The 12,360-nt window shown below is 33.1% G+C and overlaps 1 protein-coding gene across 8 annotated transcripts in view; it reads left to right on the top strand.

Annotated features, from left to right (window-relative positions):
• LOC106869710 (phosphatase and actin regulator 1) overlaps positions 1–12,360 on the top strand; it is a 389,302-nt gene that overhangs the window by 314,069 nt on the left and 62,873 nt on the right. For 7 of the 8 annotated variants that reach the window (XM_052970519.1, XM_052970514.1, XM_052970517.1 and 4 more), the window contains one exon: positions 7,212–7,601. The exons of the other annotated variant lie outside the window; for it this stretch is intronic. In XM_052970519.1, the coding sequence (XP_052826479.1) occupies positions 7,212–7,601 (390 nt within the window). The remainder of the gene's footprint in view (positions 1–7,211; positions 7,602–12,360) is intronic. 8 annotated transcript variants of the gene reach the window in all.

Below are 12,360 nucleotides of genomic sequence, written 5' to 3'. Positions count from 1 at the left end.
TTTTAGTCTTCAGATTCCACATTTTGCTAATTTCTATTTCAAGATCTTTATATTTGCTCAGTTTTTGGCAGGTCTTGACAGATACGTTTATATCGATTGGGACAGTCATATCAATGAGGAGGCATGATTTTTGTCTGAAGTCTTTCAGTATGATGTCTGGCCTATTTGCATCTATCTTTCTGTCAGTTTGAATGGTGAAGTTCCAGAGGAGTGCGATGTGATCATTTTCAAGTACTGGGGGTGGTTTGTGTTCCCACCAGTTTTTATCATGGGGCAAGTCCAGGTTCTTGCATATTACCCAGTGAATATATTGTGCAGCTCTATCATGCCTGTTGAGATACTCTGTATTATTATTATTATTACCTCTGCCTTTGCTAAGGCAGAGGTATTGTTTTTGGTCATGTTTGATCGCTTGTTTGTCCATGGACAAGATATAAAACTTTCAGGGATGTTTGGCCTCTTGACTGGCACAAACTGATTAAATTTTGGGATCGATCCAGTACCGGACAAGGATTCTGGATTATATTTCCATTTTCTTTACTTAATTTTTAAGAGCGGTCAGGTTCACTTTTAGTATTCTCGTTTGTGAGAGCAGTCAAGTTTATTTCAGATATTCTCATTTTAAAAATTATCTCTGGCTAATCGTTGAGAGGACATTGGTGTTGGGTTAGTGGAGGTCTGTGCTCTCTGAGTGCTCTTGTTATTATTACCTCCGACTTAGCAAAGGCAGAAGTATTGTTTTCAGTTGTGTTTGTTTGTTTGTCCATGGACAAGATATCTCAAGAAACACTGGATGGATTGAGATGAAACTTTCAGAGATGTTTGGCCTCGTGACTGGCACAATCTCATTAGATTTTGGGACCAATCCAGTACCGGACAAGGATTCTGGATTATTTTTCGGTTTATTTTTACTTTACTTGTATATGTAAACATTCACAGAGTTCATAAAAATAAACAAGCTTTTGACGGTTTTATAAATATTTCAAAATTATGATGCTAGGTGTTTCCATTATTTTGTCCAACCCCTGTATATATATATGAATGTAAATATATATATATATGTATATATATATATGTATATATATATATATATATATATATATACATACATACATATATGTATATATACATATACATATATAAACATGTGTTTGTGTATGAGTCACTATGCGGTTGCTAGAGCTGTTAAAAATAGTAGCCAAATCAGAAACCTATTCTTGCTGTCTTAAGTGTAAAAATGAATAAAACCATATGATTTAAATGAGGTATAGTTAAAAAGATAACTTAAATTTCCTAAATTACTGAGATAAACAAGTAAATATTTTGAAGTAAATAAGTCATCCAACTTCCTCTCTAATATTTTTTTTATATGATTATTTTTTTTAGAAAATTCTTTTGACTTCAGTGTTTTGAACATCAGAGATTCTGGTGGGAGTTGGGGTAGAAAGATTCCAAGTTTTTTTCTTGTCCCCACTTCCATTCATTACTTTGAGAGAACCTTTACATCATATGTCAACCTGATTAAAATAACAACCAAATCTCCCTCAAATCACATCAAATTGTCTTACATATATATGGACTAATGTAACAGACCTCTATATTGCAGTTCGACCAGTTAATAGCCAAATTTCCCTGAAACCATGCACTACTGTCTTATGTATGAATGAGTCAGTGAGATCAATTCTATATAATAGAAATAATGGCCAAATCACCTTCAAACCACTCTCTAAATTCTCCAAATTTGCAGTGGCACAAAATTCATCATTAAAAATAGCATTGTCCATGCCCTGGAGGTGACAGTCATGTTAGGAAAATTTATCTGATAGAATTGTTTTATTTCTAGTATACCTTCAAAGTTAACTGATGTAATTGACTAAAGCCCTTGAACATGATGTTCCATTACAGCTCTAGTCCAATATCTGAAATCAGTAAAAGAATAAAAGAATGTATTTGTATAAGGTGCAGGTATGGTTGTGTGGTTAAGAAGTCCAGTTCACAGCTACATGGTTTCAGGTTCATTCCCACTGTGCTGTACCTTGGGCAAGTGCCGTCTACTATCACTCTGGGCTGATCAATCTGTTGTAAATCTGGTAGACAGAAACTGTTTTATGCTTGTCATGAATATGTCTGCATGCTTACTTACATACATACATACATGCATGCATGTGAAATATAAAAAAAAATACAATAATTCTTTACTTGAGAAACCAGTAAGGATTGGTACCCAGAAGAGCATCCAGGTGGAAAAGCCTGTTTCAAAATCAATTTCAATCCAAGCTAGCCTGGGAAAAAAAATGGATATGAACAGATTTTAATTTTTCACAGAGTCCTTGTTATTCTGAACACTGAACACTTTCTCTCATGGTACATACTGTTGTCCTAACAATACTATGTACTAGCACAGCCTTGTTATCCAACTATAATTACTTTACTCTTCTTAGTTTATTCACTTCTCTCTTAGTCGTGCATCAACGGCATAAAAACATTTAATTAATACTATTGTAATTTTCTGTTCTGTTCATTTCATCTTTAAAGATGAAACTTTTTTTAAATATTTATATCTAAGCTTTTGATAGAGTACCCTGATGTGTGATATGGTAGGGTCTGAGGAAGCTAGGGGTAGACAAGTGGCTTGTGAAAGCTGTACAGGCCATGTACAGAGGCCTTCTCAGTAAAATAAGAGTTAACCATGCGTACAGTGATGAATCTGGTGTACAGGTAGGCATTCATCAGGTCTCAGTTCTTAGTCCCCTCTTTTTCTTCATTGTCTATGAGACCATAACTGAGGAACTCCAAACTGGCTGCCCTCGGGAACTGCTATATATTGATGACCTTGTTCTCAATGCAGTTTATGTATCAGAACTGGAAAAGAAATTTGAGGTGTAGTAGTAAAACCTGGAATCAAAGGATATTAAGGTTAATTTTTAGTAAGCAAGAAAACAGACAGGACCCTACTTCCTTCAGGTAAATGGCCCTGCTCAGTATGTAGGAAAGGTGCAGGCAGGAATTTCATGAGATGTACCCAATGCAAACTATGGACACTTAAAAAGTGCATTGAAATAATAGGAAGGTTATCAGAGAAAGTAGTTTTCATATGTGGAGCCTTAAAAAACTACAGATGCTCAGAAACTTGATTCTTTCAAATGCCCCAGAGGCTCTTTAGAGGTAGTGGATGATTTCTGCTACATAGGGAACCTAATTAGTAGTGGAGGAGGATTTACAGTAAGTGTAATCGCTACAATAAGAATAGGATGAAGAAAATTCAGAGAGCTTTTACCTCCCTTCGTAACCAAAGGTGTCTCTCTGCAAGTGAAAGGAAGATTGTATGATGCATGTATACGAACAACAACACTACTTAATAGTGAGATATGGACCCTGAATGCAGAGGACATGCAAATGTTAGAGTGGAATGAAGCTAGTTTGCTCTGCTGGATGTGTAATGTATGTGTACAAGTGCAACAGAGTGCTAGTCTATTGAAGGAAAAGTTTGGCATAAGAGGAATTAGATGTAGTATTCAAGAGAGAAGACTACATTGGTTTGGTCTTGTGAAGCATATGGATGTATACAGCTGCATATAGAAGTTCTAGATGGAACTAGTGGAAAAGGGAGACCCAAAAAGACATGGGATGAAGTATTGAAGACCGATCTTAAAATGCTGAGCCATATAAAAGAGATGACAAAGAACTGAAATATCTGGTGCATTGCTGTACTCAGGAAGATCCATCCACCACAGTAAAATTGTTAATGTTCCCCCCCTCACAAACACACACACACACTCAGCTGAAGGGGTTTTTGCTTTTTAAGTGCCCGCATGCCAGTCCACCTGTACTGTTCCACATAAAAAGCACCTGTACTGTTCCACATAGAAAGCACCTTTGCTGGCCCATATAAAAGGCTTGCATGCCAGTCCACATAAAAAGCATCCAGTACACTGTAAAGTGATTGGCATTAGGAAGGGCATCCAGCCATAGAAACCAAGCTAAATCAGACTGGAACCTGGTGCAGCTTTCCAGCTTCCATGCTCTGGTAAAACCACCTATGCCAGCATAGAAAACAGATGATAAATACTGGTGATGATGATAATGATGATGATGATGATGATCTATCTACATTACATTTCAACTATTTTATCTCTAATAATCATCAGTGATTAGTGTCTATAGGACTAAATTGGATTTGAACTAGGAACTTGTATTTCTAAACTAATGGTTGTAAGTTTGCTGTGCCACTGACAATGTACTGTAAAAATTGGTTCATCTCTAAAAGTGGTTAATAATGTGAAAAATTATAAACTCATCTCAGATATTTAATCAACATTTTACCAATTTTACATAGTTTAGCTAACCATTGTTAATTGATGCTTAATGTTCAAAATTTATTCAAACAATTTATTTTCAAAATCCATTAAATTGTTCCAACTAGTCTAATGTTCCTGTTACTGTCACAAATCGTGCAAAGACTTATTGTGTGATGCATCTTGAAAAATAGACGATAAGGCCCAAATGCATTCCATTTACATAGCTCTGAGATTCACTCTTCATTTCCTTCCTGCAGAATGATGACTAACAAATTAGGAATTGGTCTTGGATTCTAGCCAGGATTTGTTTTTGGAATTTATTTGTAATAATCACCAAAATGTAATAACCAAAATAAAAGAGAAACAACTGAAAACTAATAAATAAATTTTTTAAAAACTACAGCTATAAATATCTTGCAGAAGATGTTTCTTGATATAATAATTATTGGTTAATGAGTTTTCTCTGTGTATTAGGTGGGGCCTTTCAAAACTAGTTTACATGGAAGAGGTAAAATAGAAAAGAAGACAAGTTAGTAAAACCACCATCAGCTCATAGTTTCATAAATTTTCACTGCAAGTATTTAGGTGTGTCTGCTAAGCAAGGCACTTTAATCTGAGTGCACCTAATTAATGTAGAGTATAAGGAACAGCTGTTCTCCTTGTTTTCCTTCATTGGAAAACTTCCTATAACCATTATATATCCTCTCCAAAGTAAGGCTGGTTTCTCACTGATCTGATCTCTCTCTGTGTTAGGGTTCATCGAAGCAAGGCTAAAAGCACAGCCTCTAAAGAACAATTAAAGTGATTTTTCTCACCAATTTGATGTCATGATCAGTTTTATATTTGAAGATTTTTGGTTGATAATTTAAATATATTTTTAAACCTCCAAATCAAAATCTGGATTTTTAAAATTTATTCTGTTTGATTAAGTTCAAAACTAATTAAAGCACTTAAGACTTATCTTTATGAAATCTATGTGATGTATGAAAGGAAAATATCCTAGTGGATAAGGTGCACCAGTCAGGTCATAGGATGTAAACTCATGTTGTTATTTAGTCCCTGTTAGCAGACCAATTATCATAGGTATTTCATTCATGATCATCCAAACATTTTGTATTTCTAGGACTTACACTGGCCTGTATGCTTTTCTTTTTATGAAACAGTAGAGAGATCTGGCTGCTTTTTCTAGCTGGTTGAACAATACTTAATGATTTCCTTCACCATGTACTTATCTACTCTAGATGTTTTGTTGTGTCTTATGAACATTCTGTATTCTAAATGTCACAATTCACCTAATCCTTAGAGTAGGTACCAAATCATTTGGGAAGGTTATATGATAAGTAGGTGTTCTACTTAACACTAAGTGAATGTGGAGCTTAACATCATTGTGCATGTATGAATGTGGGCAGACATGATAGAGTGCTTAAGAAGTTTGCTTCTAGGTCAGGAGATGCCAGATTGTAGCCTTGAGTTGACGTTGGCCTTGCAGGTGAAACTAGACTAGTGGAAATTCTTTAGAAGCCCATCAGATGGACTGTACATGTAATTGAAAGGGGCTACTATTGTCTCACAGTATTAAGTTAACTTTTCTTAAGGCTTACATTCAAGGTACAAACATCTGTGGAATACTCTGTCTATGAGTAAGAAGTTCTTTTGATTGAATACTCATCATCAAAACTCAAACAAAAAAAATTACTAAATCTATTTTGTTTTTACTTTGTATATATACCAGGTTAAATCAAAAACTTTAATTGATATTTCAAGCTTTAATTGATAGTCCAAACAAATTACTTATGAAAAGCATTTATTCATCAAAATACATCCTGTCATATTCTATTGTCTGTTGCCATCGTTGTGCCAGAAGCTCAATTCCATGCTTGTACCAAAAAGCTCCTTGTACCTGTTTTCAATCTCATCCACATTGTTGAACCTCAATCCATGCAGGAAATGAACCATGGCTTGAAAAATATGTTAATCTGATGGTGTGAGACTGAGCTTATGGAGGTGTCAGTTGATGGTACTTTGTGAAGGATCAAGTTCTGCAGACAATGTACGAGTGCTTGTGCTTGGCTGTTGTTCATCCACTTCAAACAAGACCTCCTTTTTCACAGCAGAAGGTTTCCCTGACCTTGGTTTGTTTTCAAAACTGATGTCACCTTCCCACCTTCCTCGAAGCATCTTTGTCACACATTCATTAACAGTTCCTGGACTTTCCACTTCATTAATTTCTTTTATTGCTGCCCTTGTACTCAGTCCTTTTTTCCACAGGTAGCATAAAATGGCACTAATTGCAATTTTTTCACCACTTATTATCAAAGCTGTAAAATAAGGAATAAACAATTAATGTTTATATATTATGTATGAAAATAAAGAATAAGCAATTCAGTAATGATTAGACAAGTTGTATCAAACTAATGATATAACACAGAGATACATGTGTCTTTGTGGCTTGATGGTTATAAATGAACATCATTGCCATACAAGTGAGATTGTCCATTTTTAGTCTTCCATGATTCCTTGAAAACATGTTTGGTTATGGAGAAATACATCCAGTTGTAGAAAGTCTCTAACAAGCATGGAAAAGTGGACAGTAGATAATTTTTACACACACAAACATGCACACACTTATATATATGTGTGTGTGTATAAGTGTAATGTTCTGAAGGTTTTTTATATATTTATTTTCTGTTATATTTTTATATTTGTATTTTTATGTTTATATTTTGAATTTATCTCCATAATTTGATTTTTTGAAAATTGTTTAATCTATTTTATATGTGTGTGTGTGAATTTAATCCATGTTTATTTGAATTCACAAAACATTTTTTACTCTAATGTTCCAAATACTCCAATTTTACAAAATGAATAAAACATTAAAATATCTCCAGACTCAGATTACCATTTTGTTTTCAGATTCAGTGACAGAGACAGAAGAAGTAGGTGCTTCATCGTCGTCGTCAGGTGATTGTGAGCTAGCAGTGGCTAATCTCAGTATCTCCACCAGCAGATGTGGGGACACCGTTGTCACTACAGATAGCCATTCCTCTTCAGACCTAGCTATAAGCCCCCAGGTGGTGCAGACTTTACCTTTGCCTACCATTTCTTTTTCTTCGTATTCCCAAACCACTGAGAGCATGGCTGCTGTATCAACGGTGGCTGTGCACAATTTCCATGGTGTTCAGTCATCAAATAATGGTACTCAAGATGTGATTACTGGTCTGTCTTCATTCCCCACAGACAATAATAATACTGTTGCCCTTAATACAGATATTATTTCTTCTTCCAACAATCCTATACCAGTTGGTAAGTTCTAAAAATACACATAGCTCTATCACTCTCCTTCCCCTTCTCTTGCTTTTTATTATTTTTTTAAGATATCAAAATTTACTAATTAGTACACCAGAGCATATAGTGAGGTTATGTCTCTTGCCATGGAATAAATAACTTAACATTAAGTAATATGTCAGCCAGTTTTCAATCTTTCTCACTATTAATCTTTACAATTTTTTTTTTTTTGCTTGTTTGCTTTTTCTTTTTCATTTTCTTAGTAAGTAAATAACTTCGAGAGCCTTCCATCTCATTACTTTAGAGTGCCTACCAAGGGAGTTTGCTACTTAAAATGAGGCACACAGTACTAATGGAAAGAACAACTGGTCAAAAAAATTCAGGAGACTATCTAAATTTATTGAAATATTTGATACAAACCAGCTTACAAAAAGAATTACTCCTAAAATGTTTAAAAATAAGCATTTTGATAGCATTTTACCTAACCTTTCACTATTAATTTTTAGTATTATTATTTAATCATTAGTGCAATATAGTTATTGCTCTTTCTCTCTCTCTCTCTCTCTCTCTCTAACACACACACACAGCAAGCTGAGATACGGAGTCAAATATTTCTCATAAGTTCTAAAGTTTGAATAGTAAGTCACTGTCTTGTGTTGCCTTAAAAGATGAATCTTTAACATGATCTACACCATCTTTAATTGGTATGTAGTTGTTCTTCACTTCTTGAATTTACCATTTAATAAATAAGAATGGTAAAGGTGCAAAAATTCATCCTGCCAAACTGTGCCTTGAAGTCTTTATGTTTCTTTACATTTCTTGGTCCAAACATTCTTTTCTCATCAGTAATATAAATACCAGTCAAATATTGAGTTGTCATTTTGTACTGGTCAGTGTTAACTTTACTTCTCATTCTTCAGAGGTTGATAAACAAAGTATCAGTAATATACATATGTTGACTATACACCCTCTACTACAAATGTCTAGTGTTATCCTAGTGTAAAACATTAACATTTAATTTTTACAATCCTTGTAGCCTCTTTGATTCTTTGTGTCTATATTTATCATTTTCAATACATCAGCTTAAAGTATTTAATATACTTAGTGTTAATAAACTATCCATCTAAATAAGAAAAACAAAACTGCTCATTATTGGAAAATTATTGGAAAATTATGAGCTTCTGAAACGAAGTGGCACTCCTGTAATGAGATAAGTAGATAATTGTATAATGTGTAGCTTATTCTACTGCACTTCAGCTTTTAATATCTGATCATTTTATTTTAATATATCACTTAGCATGGGTTGGCAGAAAAGCAGCTCATCATCATACTAGACATCTTGATTTTGATCTAAGCTCAATGGCCATGAGAAAGTGAAGTGGTCTGAAAGTAAATAGGCCTTGACAAGACACCTACTTGGTGTAAATGAAAATACTCAATGGATTCAGTCAATCTGACCTTATTTCTATCACCGTCCTAAATGGTTTAAACTATTGTTCTAAACACATATCTTGTTAACCAGGCTACATTATGTGGTCTCTTTAACTCTTAAAATGCATAATAGAATCATGTGTTCTTAGCTCGGGACTTCTTCCTCATCAGAAATGCAGACACTAGTACAAAATCTAATGGTTCTCTTCACCCTAATATTCTCCTGTCCAAGTTTTCTGCCAACTTGAAATCTTTGTCATTTCCCTTCTGTCCATCAATTACTAGGCATAAAATATTTGCCACAGACTAATTAATTATGCTAACAACTAGTTAAAAACAATCATTAAAAAATTACAATTTAATTAATTATATCTGCTTACAAGATCTAAAATATTCAGGTGGTCTGATATATTTTAAATTATATTTTGAGCAAGACAGCTAATGAAGTTTAGAACAAAGATATTCTTAAAAAATAAATCATTACATATTAGTTATAATTTTTCTTCGAATGCCTCATTATTATATTAATATTGTCTAAAGAAAATTTTGTAAGAGTAACAATTTAAAAGTGGTGTATATCTGTTGCTGTTAACAGTCAATTAACTAAATGGATAAATTTTGGGCTTTTGTCTATAGTCACAGATTTATATCCTCTCTTTAGCACTCGCAAAATAATGGATGTCTTTATCAACAAGCAGAGTAGTTATGAACCAAGTAAGAACAATGTAATAATGGAACACTGATATGTTTTGTTTCTGTTCTGGAATTGAAGCATAAAATTGAAGGATTCCTACCTACTACTGTAAACAAGGTGACAATACTATTGCAACATACCTTTGACAGTCTGACTATGGCTTCATTGAAAACAGATTGAGCAAGTTTCAGATAGCTGTAAACTGGATTGCTTCAAAATAATGCATGCCTTACTAACAAATTTTGACAAACATACTAATATACAAAAGATAAACACTAATATATTGTGAAATCAATGTTTTGTCTGCTTCCTTGATTTTATAGCATGGCTGACTGATTTTTTTTTAATCTGTATAATATATATATATATAATATTATTTACATAAATAGATTTAATTTAGTGTTAATAATCAATTAAGGTGTAAAAAATTTCTACAGTATATTTCAGAAATGTTTTTAATATGTTAAAAAGTAGTCCATTTCTTCATTGTAAATTTGAATGTCTCAAATTGTACAGAAATTTTATAAAAAGAGATGGTCATTAATATTTATATTAAAACTCTTTTGTCAATCTATTCACTAACTTAGAGAATGTAAGACAGATAAATAAAATGAGTGATATGGAGCAGGCTATTACACAAGTTTCCTCTTTCTCAAATATCCAGTAAGAACTTTTAATGGTCTTTCCTTCAGTTTAGAACAAATAGAAACTATTTCTGTTGCTAAAAATCCAATGGCAATTTTTTAAGAACACAAAATCAACAGTTTGCAAGAATTTATTCAATATTCCATGGCTTTCAGACTACAAAATCACCACCTCACTATACTGGAATAGTCTATTACACTGCCATACAATGTTAACATCCTCTATTCACTCAATGAAGAGTTTCTTTACTCATAGAATCTTTCACTCTACTCTGCAGGGATTTCCCTTTTATCTAAACTTCTTTTATCTTCCATTTTCTTCTATTCAATTCCTTTCCAATTTCTTTTTCCTATTCTTTTCACTTATTTGTCTCCAAACTTCTATGTCATCTTTTCCTTTCTACTGTCATTACATCAGAGTTGAGGCTCCTTTACAGTTCTCTCTCTCTCTCTCTCTCTCTCTCTCTCTCTTCTTTGATATATAACTTCCAACATATTGGTACTTTCAATTGCCAGATAATACTGTACTCAGATTAAAACCTGCAGTAATTGTCCCTGAGACCAACATCTCTCCATCTTATCATTTTGGCTATATCTCTAACATGGAATAATAATGTCTTCTTCACTGGCCTGGCATTCAACATTCTTTGTACCAGTTGTTCTTCAATTTAAATTCAAACTCAATAAGCTTGGTCTGCTATGTCTTCACCTAATAGTTTCAGGCTTGTTCTTCTTCCCTGTTTCACTTGGCACTTACAAATGCTTATCTCTTATTTCTTTTCCTCTCTCTTTCTCCTAATCTCTCTTTCTCTCTTATCCTAACTTTTTATTAAAATACCTTAACTAAATATTTATGTACTGTTTGCTAAATATCTAAATATATTTCATATTTCTCTTTAATTTTAGTAGTACTTTCACCAAATATATCAGTATATCTGAAGTTGTTCAACAAATATTCCTTGTAAACCATGCTTTTATTTTAGCCAAGCTGTATTATTTTCTAATAGATTGCTCTACATGTACCCCCCCTCCAAAAAAAAAATGAATTGAGCAGATTTGTTTTAAAATTATGTCTAAAAATATAAATTGATTTATTTTTTCAAATCTCCTTTCCTCTCAGATTTACATGTTGATGTTTTCCACTACAGCTTTATCTATGTCTGTTAGCTGATTGCAAAGTAATAAATTTTACACTAATATTCATTTAATTGAACAGTCACCTGACAATTTACAGTTTTGTTCCCTTCTGTTTCCTTTTCCCAATGGAATTCAGCTGAATCATGATGACATTATTGATGTAAATTGGATTACTTTTCAGACTTGTATTATTCATGCTTGTTTTTTTTTTTTTTTTTTTTTTTTTTTTTTTTTTTGTTTTTTTGTTTTTTTTCTGTAAATTAATTCTGCATGTCTACCATATCCTACTTCCCAATATTTCTGGTTTCTAATCTTCTCAACACTTCAATACATTTTATTTTGGTGCCTCTGAAATACTTGTAGTTTTACTCACTCACAAGATATCAAATGTCCATTTTAATAATAATACATTTCAAGAGTCTAGAACATTTACTCCCCATGGACAATAACTGCCCCTGAGGACAACAGATGATGATTTAAGACTTCTTAATATATTGAAAAGTGGGTAATTAACCAAGGGGGTAATTGTCCTAGGTGATAGTTGTCATCGGGGGGGGAATTGTCCTATGGGGGGTAATTCAAAAGGTACAGCTTTGTCATACACTGTGTCACATTGCTTCTGCTTGAGAATTATGCTAATGGTACATATATTTGTAGAATATTCAGCTACTTGCAGGTTAAATCAAAGAGCAGATAATTCAGTTGATTGAACAACTGAGTCCTCTTTGTCAGACGATGGAAATATGCATATATATATATTATATATATTTCTATTGATGGAAACTGAAAAAAGCTCATGTATATAGATGTATATATACATGTATACATATATATATGCACACACATATATATATATATATACATATATATA

The sequence above is a fragment of the Octopus bimaculoides genome, chromosome 9 (genome assembly GCF_001194135.2).
Source record: "Octopus bimaculoides isolate UCB-OBI-ISO-001 chromosome 9, ASM119413v2, whole genome shotgun sequence".
NCBI classification, from domain to species: Eukaryota; Metazoa; Mollusca; class Cephalopoda; order Octopoda; family Octopodidae; genus Octopus; species Octopus bimaculoides.
This window is presented reverse-complemented; position numbering and strand designations above follow the sequence as displayed.